We start from the raw sequence: 16344 nt of genomic DNA on the forward strand, positions 1-16344 counted from the left end.
GATCTTCTTCCCTCTCTTCGGGTGAGCCCATGCAGATAGATCATCTCAGGTTGGCCAAGTTACGTCAGAGAGAGAGACGGGCACAAGGTCTGTGCCTCTATTGCGGTCATTCGTCACACTATATCCGCACCTGTCCTAAGAGACAGGGAAACGACTCCACCTAGGTCAGGTAAGAGAGGCCTTCCTAGGTGATGATGATGATTCCTCTCAACCCCTTACGATTTCTGTGCTTTTGGTTTCAGGAGGGAGGCGTGGTTCCGAGGTGGCCTACGTGGATTCGGGCTCAGCGGGTAACTTCATTCGGCCGGAGGAGGTAGACAAATACCAAATTCCTGTAGTCCCTCTACCTAACCCAATTCACATTGCCACCGTGGATGGCAAACCGCTACAGGTGTCCGACACCTTAGTCACTGAAGAGGTGGAATTGCAAATCGGAGCCTTACATCGAGAGAAGATAGCCATTTACGTTTTACCTAAGCTCTCTCACGCCATTCTACTCGGTCTTCCATGGTTAAGGACTCATCAGCCTGTTCTCGACTGGTCTTCTGGGGAGATACTCCGCTGGGGGCACCCCTGCCAAGCTCGCTGTCTGATTCCTGTCCGCCTGGCGGCCGCTCCACGGTCACCTCCAGACCTCCCGGGTCTTCCCCCAGCATACAGCTCCTACGCTGATGTTTTTGATAAGAAGGAAGCGGAGGTCCTCCCTCCACACCGGCCGTTTGACTGCCCAATTGAACTTGTTTCTGGTTCAACCCCCCCAAGGGGCAGAATCTACCCTCTGTCTCCCGCGGAGACCACCGCCATGTCTGAGTACGTCCGAGAGAACCTCGCCAAAGGCTTTATACAGAAATCCTCTTCGCCCGCAGGAGCCGGGTTCTTCTTCGTCAAAAAGAAGGACGGGACTCTTCGGCCATGCATTGACTATAGGGGCTTGAATGAGATTACCATCAAGAACAGGTACCCTCTTCCACTCATTCCAGAACTGTTTGACCGTCTCAGAGGGGCTCGGGTCTTTACCAAGCTGGACCTCAGAGGAGCCTACAATCTGGTCCGTATCCGTGCAGGTGACGAGTGGAAGACCGCTTTCAACACTCGAGATGGCCATTACGAGTACCTGGTCATGCCCTTCGGTCTTTGCAATGCTCCTGCAGTCTTTCAAGAGTTCGTCAACGAGATCTTCCGGGATCTCTTGTACTCCTGTGTGGTCGTGTACTTAGACGACATCCTCGTCTTCTCGCCGGACCTCTCGTCCCACAGAAAGAGTGTCCGCCTGGTGCTTCAGCGGCTTCGGGAGAACCGTCTGTATGCAAAGATCGAGAAATGTCTCTTCGAACAGACCTCTCTGCCATTTCTTGGATACATTATCTCTGACGCTGGTCTAAGGATGGACCCCGAGAAGTTGTCTGCCATCCTCAAATGGCCTCGCCCCGTCGGATTAAAGGCGATACAACGATTCCTCGGGTTCGCCAACTATTACCGGCAATTTGTCTCTCACTTCTCCGCGATCACAAGACCCATTTCTGTGCTCACCCGTAAAGGGTCTACTTCCAAGGATTGGTCTCCTGAGGCAGAGGAGGCCTTTCTGACCCTAAAACGGGCTTTCTCCACGGCTCCGGTCCTGCATCGCCCTGAGAGCGATCGACCTTTTGTACTCGAGGTGGTGGTGGTGGATCGTTTTTCCAAGATGGCTCACTTCATCCCTCTGCCGGGTCTTCCCTCAGCGCCAGAGCTGGCCGAAATCTTTTTCATCAAGTCTTCAGGCTTCATGGTCTACCTCGACGCATTGTGTCTGACCGAGGGGTTCAGTTTACCTCCAAGTTCTGGCGTTCGCTTTGTAAGCTCATGAACGTTTCCCTCGACTTCTCCTCGGCCTATCATCCACAGTCCAACGGACAAGTAGAGTGTACCAACCAGACACTTACGGGATACTTACGCCACTTCTCTAACGCCCACCAGAACGATTGGGTCAACTTACTCCCCTGGGCAGAGTTCGCTTATAACAACCATGCTGGTGAGTCTTCGGCCAAGTCTCCGTTTTTCATTGTTTTTGGCAGACATCCTGGTGTTCCTCTTCCGATAACCCCTGCCTCTGAGGTACCCGCGGCCAATGCCTTGTCCTCGGAATTTTCTAAGATTTGGGCTGAGACCAACACATCACTCAAGAGATCCGCTGATCAGATGAAGAACTATGCTGACAAAAAGAGGTTGGATTCTCCTCCGTATCGTGTTGGCGACAAGGTCTGGCTCTCCTCCAAATTCGTCCGACTAAAACTGCCCTCTTACAAGTTGGGTCCACGCTACATTGGTCCGTTTGAAATTCTGGGACGTATTAACGAAGTTGCCTACAAATTGAGGTTGCCTGCTTCGCTCCGGATCCCGAACACCTTTCACGTCTCTCTCCTGAAGCCTGTGGTGCTGAATCGTTTCCACTCCTCGCTTGATCTTGGTCCTCAGCCGGTGGGGGCCGACAACATTTTTGAAGTACAGGACATCCTCGCTGTGAAAAGGGTTAGGGGTAGGACTTTCTTTCTCGTTGATTGGAAGGGCTTTGGTCCTGAGGAGAGATCCTGGGAGCCTCGGGAGAATATTAATGCTCCCCGTATCCTCAAGAGGTTTCTTGTTAACCTCCGGGGGGGGCGGCTTAGGGGAGGGGGTACTGTTACACCGCTCCGCCATACTCACCTGGCCTCCGCTCCCACGCCGCAGTCGCCCTCCGCTCCCACGCCGCAGCCTCTCTCCACCCGACGGCCGCGGCGGTCACCTGAGACAGGTCCGCGACCGATGCCTTCCCTGCATGCTATGCGCATGCGCCATAGGCCGCGGCCGCGCCTCCTTCCTGCTTCTTATGCTCCGGCTGTGCCCTAACCCAGAAGCACCTGTGGACCAATGGCTGACCAGACGGGGCCATATCAGGCCGCTTCCCCCTGAGGGAGGCGCCTGATCGTTGTGTTTCCTGACACTCTGGCCTCGCTCCGTCGTGCACACACTGCTGCTGCAAGTTCCTGTCTCGGCTGCTCCTCACAGCAGCTTCTCAGTCCCGCTACCCGTGTTCCTGGTTGCCTACTCCAGTCCCGCCTTGTGTTCCTGCCGACCTACTCCAGTCCTGCCTTGTGTTCCTGCCGACCTACTCCAGTCCTGCCTTGTGTTCCTGCCAACCTGCTCCAGTCCTGCCTTGTGTTTCTGCCGACCTACTCCAGTCCTGCCTTGTGTTCCTGCCGACCTACTCCAGTCCTGCCTTCAGTGTTCCTGTCGTCCTACTCCAGTCCTGCCTTGTGTTCCTGCCGACCTACTCCAGTCCTGCCTTCAGTGTTCCTGTCGTCCTACTCCAGCCCTGCCTTGTGTTCCTGCCGTCCTACTCCAGTCCTGTCTTCAGTGCTCCTGCCGTCCAACTCCAGTCTCAGTCTTACTCCGGTCCATCCTGAGCCGCCCCTCTCGGTACCGGCTACCGTGGTACTCGAACCCCTGGGCCTGCTCCTAACGTTCCCTGTATAGGGGTCGGTTCCACCTGGCAGCTCGCCCGGGGCCCCTCGGTGCCACGGTCCAGAGGGTCCACTCTCGGAGTTCCCGCTCCTGACCACCCGCGCTAACACACTGGTACGACCAGAACACCCGGGAGCGGACCTACCAGGTGGGTCAAAAGGTGTGGGTGCTGGTCCCCGTACCAACGGATAAGCTTCAGGCAGCCTGGGAAGGCCCATACGTCGTTCACCAACAGCTCAACCCGGTCACCTACGTGGTCACGCTTGACCATGCTCGGGGTAGGCGCAAGGCCTTTCACGTCAACATGCTGAAGGCGCACTACGAATGTGAAGCTTGCGTCCTACCGGTCTGCAACCTGCCCGAGGATGGGGAGGAAGATCCCCTCCTGGACATGCTAGCCCAAGCCAAGGTCAATGGGTCCATTGAGGACATGGCGATAAGTCGTTTGTTAACTGTATCCCAGCGGTCGCAGTTGGTGGCCACCCTGGAACTCTTCCGGGCCGTGTTCACCAACCGACCTGGGAGGACGGAGTTAGCGGTTCATGAGGTGGACACCGGGAATCACGCCCCACTACGGCGAACACTTTATCGGATCTCTGAGGCGGTGCAACAAGTCATGTGCCAAGAGATCGATGAGATGTTAAGGCTGGGGGTGATTCAACGGTCAAAAACCGCATGGGCCTCACCTGTAGTCCTCGTGCATAATAGGATCGAACCACCCGGTTCTGCGTGGACTACAGGGGGCTCAACGCCATCACAACCTCTGATGCCCAACCGATGCCGAGCATCGAGGATCTGCTTCGGTTGGCGAAAGCAAGGTACATATCCATCATGGATTTGTCGGGGATTCTGGCAGATCCCCCTGAGCCCTGAGGCGCAGGAGAAATCCGCCTTTATCACCCCCTTTGGGCTGTACGAGTCCACAGTCATGCCCTTCGGCATGAAAAATGCCCCTGCCACTTTCCAGCGGATGGTCAACCACCTGCTCCGGGGACTGGAGGAGTACGCGGTGGCATACTTGGACGACATCGCCATCTTCAGTTCCACCTGGGAGGAACACCTTCAGCATCTCCAGGAGGTGCTCAAACGACTTCACCAGGCAGGCCTGACTATCAAGCCGGGAGAGTGCCAGATGGGCATGAGCGAGGTTCACTACCTGGGGCACCGTGTAGGCGGGGGTTCCATGAGTCCAGAGCCAGAAAAGGTGGACACAATGGTGTCCTGGCCTTCCCCCAGGACCAAGAAACAGGTGAAGGCCTTCTTGGACACTGCAGGGCACTATAGGCGGTTCGTACAAGACTATAGCGCCCTTGAAAACCCTTAACCGACCTCACCAAGCAGAGGCTACCCCAAACTGTCAACTGGACAGATGACTGTGATGCGGCCTTCCAAGAAATGAAAACAGCCCTGTGCAACTCTCCAGTGTTGAAAGCAGTCGACAGCAGTTGCCCGTTCCTGGTACAGACCGACGCCAGCGAGTTTGGCCTCGGTGCTGTGCTCAGCCAGGTTGACTCGGGGAACCAGGAGCACTCCATGTTGTACCTGAGCCAGAAACTTTTGCAGAGGGAAGTGGCATACTCCACCATCGAGTAGGAGTGTCTGGCCATGGTGTGGGCACTGCAACGTTTGCAGTCCTACCTGTACGGGTGCACCTTCATGGTAGTAAACGACCACAACCCTTTGAGCTGGTTGCACACAGTGTCCGGAACCAATGGAAGGTTGCTCCGCTGGAGCCTTGCTCTTCAACAGTACGACTTTACTGTACAACGCAAAAAGGGCAGCGAACATGGTAATGCCGATAGGTTGTCCCGCCGGGGCGAACCCGCTGAGGTGGGCATGACGGATTACCGTCAGGTTATGCCTCCGTAGCGCCCTCTAAAAGGGGGAGATGTAATGTAAAATGTCTGTAAGGTATGACTTCTAGAATCTTCCCTTCCTCCACACACAGCTATCTGCCTGCAGCTGTGAAACCTGAAACTTCAGTGTAGAGTTCTTCTCTCCCTCTTTTTCCTCCCCCTCCCTGCACAGCCAAGTGAAAGGATGTCTTTTGTTCTCAAACATGCGGCTTGAATTCAGCTACGGGAAATATTAAAACAAGTCATATCGCGAAAACCATATATCACAGAGATATAATAATCACATCTCTGCGCAGGCAACAAAACCAGCTTTCTAATCTCTAATTCTCACGGCTATGACCCCTCCAGAAGCTGAGATATGAATTGCTCCCAAATGGAGTGTCTTAATTACGGCATGTTTGATGTTGTCTTTTTGGGTTCGATAAACTACAACCAATGATACCATATGGGTGTTTATAAGAGCTTACCTCGTTAAGATATTGTTATTATAAGTTTTTAGATAAATTGCAACTTAGAGAGTAGGGGGGGTTGAACCTCACCAGACCGCCACTTTCGTGAGGTCACAAACCCAAAGGGATAAGGTATTCCCTCCCAAAATTCATTCAGTTGAAGCTGGAGATTTGATGCTGACAAGACGTGCAGATGTCTGGGGATGTGTGGTTGGCTGACCCTCCCCCTAGCACATGGTCTGCCTAATACCAACTAAGCACATGTAAGTGTTACTCTTTGTTTTAATCCTTGTTATTTTGATATTTGCAATGTACATATTTAATGTCTCCACTTTGTAACAACTTTTATCAGTGTAATCATTGCCCACCGTTTTGGGAATAAATGATAAAATTATCAGTTTGTCCCCATGCTCTAAGAAACGAACTATGCGCCTTTTTTAGATAATCGCTACTAATTTGGGTGGTTTGCCACGGACCCTCTTCATTAACTCTTTGATTAAGTGAATCGTGGCTGGTGGCAGCGTGGTGTGTTCGGTTGGTTGGGGTAGTTGGCAGTACGGAAGGGTCTTATATGATGAATGAGTGTCAGGATGGCCAAAGCATTGATAATTCCCTTACTGCAGTAGTCTAATTGCCCGTGCACAACAAGCAGCCCATCTGGCGACTAATTATCCTAGGTGCAGTTCCCTGACTGACCTGAGGGTAAGGGGGGCGCCGGAGAGCTGCGAGTTCCAAAGTGGAACTGAGAAAGTGGGATATACATAAATCCCCGCAGTTCTTGGAAGGTTGTTAGCAGTGGTGGGGCATCCAAAATAACCCCCCTGCGGTAAATTGCTAGAGCGAGATTAGCTTGCTGTATATTTTTGTCACATGGTACTAGTGGCGGGATAACTAAGATAAGCCCCCACTGCGCCTGTGATAGCAGTGTGCCAGCAGTGCGCCGCATCCCTCCGTCCGCTGACATACCCGTGTCAGTGGTGGGATCGTGACATATTGCTGGCACAGGGTGGGTGCGCTTTCGTCATCACAGTCATGGACTCCTATACCTCTCCCTGGACACGTCCCTATCCCCCGACTAAGAGGAGACTGATATGTCATGGACTCCTATACCCCACCCTGGACATGTCCCTATCCCCTAAATAAAGAACCTGATACGTCATGGACTCCTAAACCCCACCCTGGACATGCCCCTGTCCTCTAAAAGGAGCCTGATATATCCTGGACCTCTATATGCCTCCCTACCCTATCCCCCTATTTTTACCATTTGCTTTGGCAATGCTAACATGTACTTAGACCTGCCAATAAAGCTCATTTGAATTTGAACAGCGAGGAGCACATCGGGGCCACAGCAAGGAGCACAACGGGGTGCACAAGCTGCACATTGGGGGCACAGAGAGGAGCAAGTAGGGTGGAACAGCGAGGAGCACATCAGGGCAACAGTGAGGAGAATATTGGGGAACAGCGAGGAGCACATCGAGGGACAGAGAGAGGAGCACATCTGGAAAACAGCGAGGATCACATTGAGGGATACATCAAGGAGCTGGTTGAGGAGCACTTGGGTGGGGCACAGTGAGGGGCACATCGGGGGGCACAGCTAGGGGCAGCAGGTTAGGTTTTCTACTCTAGTGACATCTAGAGCTGCTGTGGGAGAAGCGCATTGGGTGCAGTTATGATATGAGAAATTACAGAACTGCATGGAGCTCGAGCCCTGCGCAGACACTGTAGCAGGGAATACAGGGGGATTTCAGCTCTGCAGCTGCAGAATGAGAAATCCAATAAAAGAAGGAATGCTTCATCATTGGCAGTCCAGCACCCAGCAGGATCACACTTACGCCGAAGCCTCATGGATTTCAGTTCCATCGTAGACACCGCAACCAGAGAGAACCTGAGGAAACGGAAAGGAAGAGAGTAAGCGCAAAAGTGGAGAAGAAAACCAAAGAAAAACCTACAGACAGAGGAATGGACACGAACACAAAGCAGGACACTGTAGGGCAAAAGACATGAGAGTAAAGATAAAATAACACCTCCAGAGCTGCACTCACTATTCTGCTGGTGCACTCACTGTGTACATACATTACATTACTGATCCTGAGTTACCTCCTGTATTATACTCCAGAGCTGCACTCACTATTCTGCTGGTGCACTCACTGTGTACATACATTACATTACTGATCCTGAGTTACCTCCTGTATTATACTCCAGAGCTGCACTCACTATTCTGCTGGTGCACTCACTGTGTACATACATTACATTACTGATCCTGAGTTACCTCCTGTATTATACTCCAGAGCTGCACTCACTATTCTGCTGGTGCAGTCACTGTGTACATACATTACATTACTGATCCTGAGTTACATCCTGTATTATACCCCAGAGCTGAACTCACTATTCTGCTGGTGCAGTCACTGTGTACATACATTACATTACTGATCCTGAGTTACATCCTGTATTATACTCCAGAGCTGCTCTCACTATTCTGCTGGTGCAGTCACTGTGTACATACATTACTGATCAAGAGTTACCTCCTGTATTATACCCCAGAGCTGCACTCACTATTCTGCTGGTGCAGTCACTGTGTACATACATTACATTACTGATCCTGAGTTACATCCTGTATTATACTCCAGAGCTGCACTCACTATTCTGCTGGTGCAGTCACTGTGTACATACATTACATTACTGATCCAGAGTTACCTCCTGTATTATACCCCAGAGCTGCACTCACTATTCTGCTGGTGCAGTCACTGTGTACATACATTACTGATCCTGAGTTACCTCCTGTTTTATACTCCAGAGCTGCACTCACTATTCTGCTGGTGCAGTCACTGTGTACATACATTACATTACTGATCCTGAGTTACCTCCTGTATTCTAATCCAGAGCTGCACTCACTATTCTGCTGGTGCAGTCACTGTGTACATACATCACATTACTGATCCTGAGTTACATCCTGTATCATACTCCAGAGCTGCACTCACTATTCTGCTGGTGCAGTCACTGTGTACATACATTACATTACTGATCCTGAGTTACATCCTGTATTATACCCCAGAGCTGCACTCACTATTCTGCTGGTGCAGTCACTGTGTACATACATTACACCACCTCCTCATCCCATCCTCTTTCTGTTGGAGTCCCCAAAGGCTCTGTTTTAGGACCCCTACTCTTCTCAATCTACACACTTGGTCTGGGGCAACTCATAAAGTCCCATGGATTCCAGTACCACCTTTATGCTGATGACACTCAGATCTACCTCTCTGGCCCAGACGTCACCTCTCTGCTGTCCAGAATCCCAGAGTGTCTACCAGCTATATCCTCCTCCTTCTCCTCTCGCTTCCTCAAGCTCAATGTAGACAAATCTGAACTCATCATCTTTCCTCCATCTCACAGATCTTCCTTACCCGACCTAGCTATAACAATTAATGACATCACGCTTTCCCCTGTCCCAGATATCCGCTGCCTCGGAGTAACCTTTGACTCTGCCCTGTCCTTCAAACCGCACATCCAAGCTCTTTCTACCTCCTGTCGCCTCCAGCTCAAAAATATTTCCAGAATCCGTTCTTTCCTCAACCCTCAATCTACTAAAATGCTTGTGCACGCCCTCATCATCTCCCGCCTCGACTACTGCAACATCCTTTTCTGTGGTCTCCCTGCTAACACCATCGCACCTCTCCAGTCCATCCTTAACTCTGCTGCCTGACTAATTCATCTCTCTCCTCGCTACTCCTCCGCTTCTCCCCTCTGCAGATCTCTTCACTGGCTTCCATTCCCTCAGCATACCCAGTTCAAATTACTAATACTGACCTACAAGGCCATCTATAACCTGTCTCCTCCATATGTCTCTGAACTAATCTCCCGATACCTTCCCTCACGTAATCTCCGGTCCTCCCAAGACCTCCTTCTCTCCTCCACACTTATTCGCTCCTCACCCAACCGCCTCCAAGACTTCTCCCGAATATCCCCCTTTTCTCTGGAATTCTTTGCCCCAACAAGTCCGGCTATCAACCACATTTGGATCCTTCAGATGGAACCTGAAAACCCACCTCTTCAGGAAAGCCTACAGCTTGCAATGACCCCGCTACCTCCTTCTCTCTCACCACTACCAGTGATATCACCTCAACCAACACTGGAACTGCTGCAACCCACCAACCTTCTGTCTCCTTCCCCACCATCCTGTATCATGTAAGCCTGAAAGGGCAGGGTCCTCTCTCCTCTATATCAGTCTGTGATTGTTAGTTTACTGTAAGTGATATCTGTAATTTGTATGTAACCCCTTCTCATGTACAGCACCATGGAACCAATGGTGCTATATAAATAATAATAATAATTACTGATCCTGAGTTACATCCTGTATTATACCCCAGAGCTGCACTCACTATTCTGCTGGTGCAGTCAATGTGTACATACATTACTGATCCTGAGTCACATCCTCTATTATAGTCCAGAGCTGCTGTGATGAACGGCGCGGCCGGTGCCACCAATAGGTCACGATCCCACCACCGACACGGGTTTGTCTGCGGACGGAGGGACGTGACGCACTGTCGGCACACGGCTATCACAGGCACAGTGGGGGCTTAACTTAGTTATCCCACCACCGGCACCATGTGACAAAAATGCAGCAAGCTAATCTTGCTCTAACAATTTACCGCAGGGGGGTTATTTTGGATGCCCCACCACTGCTAACAACCTTCCAAGAACTGCGGGGATTTATGTATATCCCACTTTCTCAGTTCCACTTTGGAACTCGCAGCTCTCCGGCGCCCCCTTTACCCTCAGGTCAGTCAGGGAACTGCACCTAGGATAATTAGTCGCCGGATGGGCTGCTTGTTGTGCACAGGCAATTAGACTACTGCAGTAAGGGAATTATCAATGCTGTGGCCGCAGCCCCTCATTCAGCAGGTAAGACCCATCTGTACTGCCAGATAGCCTCGCCAGTCGCGTACACCACGCTGCCACCAGCTCCTGGTTTCTCCACTTAAGTTATAGACTTAATGGAGGGGTTCGAAGCCAACCCGAACAGTAGCGTAATTATCTAACAAAAGGCGCATAGTTCGTTTCTTAGAGCATGGAGACAGAGCTAAAAGATTTTATCATTTATTCCCAAAAGAATGCACGCAGTGATTACATAGATAAAAGTTGCTATAAAGTTGAGACATTACATATGTACAAATACAAATATAAAACAAAGTGGAAGAAAGAACAGAAAGTAACACTCACATGTGTGTAGTTGGTATTAGACAGACCATGTGGATGGGGGAGGGGCGCTTAACCAAACGTCCCCACTCATCGGCACGTCTCTCTGGCAGGAGGACTCCAGCTGAACTGCCTGGAATTTGGTAGGGAATACCTATGGCCTAGGATCTGTGACCTCACAAAATGGGCGGTCTGGAGAGGTCCAACCTCCCTCTCTCCAAGTTATGATTTGGCTACAAAACTTAGAATAACTATATCTAAATGAGAAAAGCCCGTACCAACATACATAGAGCATCATTGTTTGTGATATACCGAATAGAATCTGAAGACCCTCCATTTGGGAGCAATCTATATCTCAGTTTCTGGAGAGATTAGGATTTTGCAAGAGCCACCGTAGGGAAGCCGGGTCCGCGCAGAACACAGAAATGTTTGTTTTGTTTTTCTGTCGCGATCATAGCCCATGCTAGCCTATTTTAATATCTCTCTCAGTTTTACTTCAGACACATGGACTTCCTTTAGCTGCACTTTCCCGGCTTGATAGTCAGGCCTGCCTGGTGAAGATGCTTGAGCACCTCCTGGAGGTGCTGAAGGTGTTCCTCCCAGGTGGAACTGAAAATGGCGATGTCGTCCAAGTATGCCACTGTGTACTCCTCCAGTCCGCGGAGCAGGTGGTTGACCATCCGCTGGAAAGTGGCAGGGGCATTTTTCATGCCGAAGGGCATGACTATGGACTCGTACAGTCCAAAGGGGTGATAAAGGCGGATTTCTCCTGTGCCTCAGGGCTCAGGGGAATCTGCCAGTATCCCCGACTCTAATCCATTAAGGTACATATCCCTTGCTTTCGCCTACCGCTCAAGCAGATCCTCGATGCGCAGCATCGGGTGGGCATCAGAGGTTGTGATGGCGTTGAGCCCCGTGTAGTCCACGCAGAACTGGGTGGTTCGATCCTTTTTAGGCACAAGGACTACAGGTGAGGCCCACACGCTTTTTGACCGTAGAATTACCCCCAGCCTTAACATCTCATTGATCTCTTGGCCCATGACTTGTTGCACCTCCTCAGAGATCCGATAAGGTGTTCGCCGTAGTGGGGTGTGATTCCCGGTGTCCACCCCATGAACTGCCAACTCCGTCCTCCCAGGTCGGTGGGTGAACACGGCCCAGAAGGGTTCCAGGGTTTCCACCAACTGCGACCGCTGAGATACGGTTAGCAAACCACTTATCTCCACGTCCTCAATGGACCCATTGGCCTTGGCTTGGGTCAGCATGTCCAGGAGGGGATCTTCCTCCCCATCCTCGGGCAGGTTGCAGACCGGTAGGACGCAAGCTTCACGTTCGTGGTGCACCTTCAGCATGTTGACGTGAAAGGCCTTGCGCCTACCCCGAGCATGGTCAAGCGTGACCACGTAGGTGACTGGGTTGAGCTGTTGGTGGACGACGTATGGGCCTTCCCAGGCTGCCTGAAGCTTATCCGTTGGTATGAGGGCCAGCACCCACACCTTTTGACCCACCTGGTAGGTCCGCTCCCGGGCGTTCTGGTCGTACCAGTGCTTCTGGTAAGCCTGAGCCTGCGTCATGTTGTCATGCACCAACTGCGTCAAGGTCTGCATCTTGTCACGGAAGCGCATGACATAATCCACGATGGACACTTCTGTGGGGTTTGGCTCATCTTCCCAGGATTCTCTTATCAACCCAAGGGGTCCCCGGACTCGCGTGCCATACAGGAGCTCGAAGGGGGAGAACCCGGTCGAGGCCTGCGGAACTTCTCTGTAAGCGAACAGCAGGTGTGGGAGGTACCGCTCCCAGTCGCGCCCTTGGGTGTCAACCAGCATGCGGAGCATCTGAGGGTACCGTTGAAGCGTTCACACAAACCATTAGTCTGTGAGTGATACGCACTCGATACCAGGTGCTTCACCTGCATTTTCTCACAGAGAGCCTCCATTAGGCGAGACATGAATTGGGTCCCTTCATCGGTAAGCATCTCCCTGGGAAATCCTACCCTTGAAAAGATTGTCACCAGTGCGTCAGCTACCTTATCTGCCCTGGTTGAAGACAGAGCTACTGCCTCTGGGTAGCGGGTAGTGTAGTCTACCACGGTGAGAATGTATCGCTTTCCGGAGCTGCTGGGGATGGCCAGCGGGCCTACAATGTCCACCGCGATTCTCTGGAAAGGCTCCTCTATCACCAGCAAAGGAATAAGTGGAGCCTTAAGAGCAGGCCCCGCCTTACCCACTTTTTGACAGGTGTTACAGGTGCGGCAGTATTGTATTACATCTGTCCCCATCTTGGGCCAATAGAAGTGTTGAGACAGTCGTGCCTTTGTTTTGCTGATCCCCAAGTGTCCAGCGAGTGGAATCTCATGGGCAATCCGCAACAACTCAGTTCTGAACTGTAGGGGGACGACTAGCTGTGTTTCCCGCAACCACTCCTTTTGGGAATCTCCGTGTATTGTCTCCCGGTACAACCTTCCTCGTTCCCAGAACACCCTCTCCTTATCAGGCTCGGAGGTGGGCGTCTCGGCGAGGTGTCTCAATTTCTCCAGGCTGGCATCTGAGTGCAGAGCAGCCTGGAACTCCTTGCTGGAGGCTGCCAGAAGTGACGTCAGGGACCCTTCCTTACTGGGACCCTCTGGAACCGGCTCTGGGTTCACCTCTGGTTCAGTCTCCACTGTAGCAGAAGAGGGTCCAGAAGACAGGGCGCTACCTGCGATGTGGGCACTACAACTGCGTGTGACAGCGGCTATGCATGCTGTCTCCCTGGGGATTTCTACAGACCCACCAATCGGCGCTGCCATGGGCTCTACCTCTCCATCCACCCCCAACACTCCAGGAGCAGTGCTACTTATGGGCCAGTTACCTTCCTCGGTGGCACTGGTCAGTTGCATGGCATTACCTTCCTCATGGTCCCCATGCACTTCCCCATTTGCTTGAGCACCGCTGCTTGCTCCTGCCAGGGGTTCCTCAGCCGTCTCACTCCGCAGAGTGACGGGGCTGAGCGCTTTGGTGCCAGTGTACACATCTACCGTTTCAAAGAAATGGTTAACAGGTTCAGTCGGCACAGATACATCATCATTCCTAGGAAAAGAATGGTTATCAGATTTCTTTGGTACAGTTACATCACCATCAGCATCATTCCTGGGGAGAGAATGATTGTTAGTTGCATCATTACTCATCATGTCATTAGCAGGTAACACATTCAGTTTCCCGTCATGATCATCATCATCATCATCAGGGTTAACGTTACCCTTATTATCAGACTTGGGAGGTGTGTCAGGGACGTATATGCAACCATCCTCCCCAAGTCAGTCCCCAATAAAACATCAGTGGGCAGGTTTTCAGACACTCCCACTTCCCTCAACCGGCTCCCAGCACCCCAATCAAGAAAAACCCGGGCCACTGGCAAGGGACAACGGGTGCCTCCAATCCCGGTGACAGTCAGGGTTTTCCCCTCAACAAACTCTTCAGGGGCCGCCAGTCCAGGACGGATGAGGGTTCGTTCAGCCCCGGTGTCCTTGAGGCCTGTAGCAAGACGGGCCCCCACCTGGACAGGTTGAACATTGTCATGAATCCTCCCAACCACACCTCCCACCAAAAGAACAGAGGCGTTGGACCCAGAGGCCTTGGCTGGGGGGTTCTTCAGCTTTTCCGCACAGGTGAAACTTAGGTGACCAGGCCGCTTGCAGTGGAAACACAGGCGACTGTCAGTAGTAGGCCTGGTGTTGGCAACAGGGACAGGGTCTCCGGAGGGACGGCTAGCTGGGGCACTGGGGTTGGTTGCAGGCTTACCCCCTCTCCAGCTGGTGGTGACCACCTTCCGCGTCCCTGGCTTCCGGTTGGCCTCACAATTGTCGGCGATCTGTGCCGCTTTGTCTGCGTTCAGTGGTTCGCGGTCCAGGATGAACTGTCGGACCTCAGCTGGGCAAAGTTGCAGGAACTGGTCTTTGATCATCAGGTCCCGTAGCAGCTCAAAGGTGTAACTGACAGACCATGGATCCACTGGTCAAAGTGGGTCCTGAGTCCTTGCACCACATCACTGTAGCTATCTTGTGGGCCACGTTGGAGGTTCCGGAACTTCTTTCGGCATACCTCAGGTGTCAGCCGGTATTTGGTGATAAGGGCCTGCTTGATGGCATCATAGTCGTCATCGTCTTCTGGCCGGAGAGAAGCAAACGCCTCCAGAGCTTTGCCCTTTAGCCCTGGGGTCAAGTACCTTGCCCATTGGTTTCTAGGCAGCTGGTACTGTCTGCAGGCTTTCTCAAAGGCTCGCAGGAACGTGTCCAAGTCCCCGTCCTTTTCCATCAAGGGAAAATGCTCTGGCTGGGGATTAGGACTCTGGGTGCTGCTGGGCTCACTGCGGCGGGCTATGGAGGATGTTCCCCCTTGTCGGAGCATCTCCAGTTCATGGGCTCTCTGGGCCTCCTGCTCGGCTCTCAGGGCTTGGCGCTCAGCTCTCTCCGCCTCCTGCTCGGCTCGCTGCTCCGCTCTCTCCCGAGCCTGCTGGGTCAGCGTCATACGTCCCTTGCGGTCTTCGGCAGGGAGTGTGTCCAAGGCCGCTTGCTGGTAGGGGTCCAGCATGCTCTGGGGGAATGTGGGGCCAGCGCTCAGGAGTGGAGTCTCTGCTACAGCCCCATTGTCACTTGGGCCAACTTCTGCGCCCGCTGGACCCTGGGTGTTGTCCAGCTGCACCAGAGCTGCGATGAATTGATCTTTGGTTTTGCTTGTGGCATCAATGCCTCGGTACGTGCATACTGCAGCAAGGTTTTCCTTTTTCTGCTGTCTGTACCAGTGTTCTCCTTTTGCCGCCATGGTTGCCAAATAAAAGATAGAAAAGAAAAACGAAGAAGGGAGGGAATACTTGCAAGTACACAAAAATGTCTCAGGACTAGTAACCACTGAGTCTGTTCTCCAAAACCTATGACGCAGGATTCCCGCAGGAACCGTGCAGGTCTTTAGTGAGAGGAATGATTGCTCAAACCAAATCATTAATGCTCTAGGATTATCCCACCGCTCTGCCACCAATATGTGACGAGCAGCAGACCGCTGCCACCAAATGTGACGGACAGCGCAGCCTGTGCCACCAATGTCACAATCCCACCACTGACACGGGTTTGACACACTGCCGTCACACGGCTATCACAGGCACAGTGGGGGCTTATCTTAGTTATCCCACCGCTGGCACCGTGTGACCAACACACAGCAAGCTAATCTTGCTCTAACAATTTACCGCAGGGGGGTTATTTTGGATGCCCCACCACTGCTAACAACCTTCCAAGAACTGCGGGGATTTATGTATATCCCACTTTCTCAGTTCCACTCTGGAACTCGCAGCTCTCTGGCGCCCCCTTACCCTCAAGTCAGCCAGGGAACTGC

The 16344-nt window shown here is 52.3% G+C and overlaps 1 protein-coding gene across 3 annotated transcripts in view; it reads right to left on the reverse strand.

Annotated features, from left to right (window-relative positions):
- LOC141053909 (glutamine amidotransferase-like class 1 domain-containing protein 3, mitochondrial) overlaps window positions 1–16344 on the reverse strand; it is a 137822-nt gene that overhangs the window by 76092 nt on the left and 45386 nt on the right. For 2 of the 3 annotated variants that reach the window (XM_073551077.1, XM_073551076.1), the window contains exon 2: window positions 7618–7670. The exons of the other annotated variant lie outside the window; for it this stretch is intronic. In XM_073551077.1, the coding sequence (XP_073407178.1) occupies window positions 7618–7670 (53 nt within the window). The remainder of the gene's footprint in view (window positions 1–7617; window positions 7671–16344) is intronic. 3 annotated transcript variants of the gene reach the window in all.

The sequence above is a fragment of the Dendrobates tinctorius genome, unplaced genomic scaffold (genome assembly GCF_039654945.1).
Source record: "Dendrobates tinctorius isolate UK_male_01 unplaced genomic scaffold, ASM3965494v1 ptg000172l, whole genome shotgun sequence".
NCBI lineage: Eukaryota > Metazoa > Chordata > Amphibia > Anura > Dendrobatidae > Dendrobates > Dendrobates tinctorius.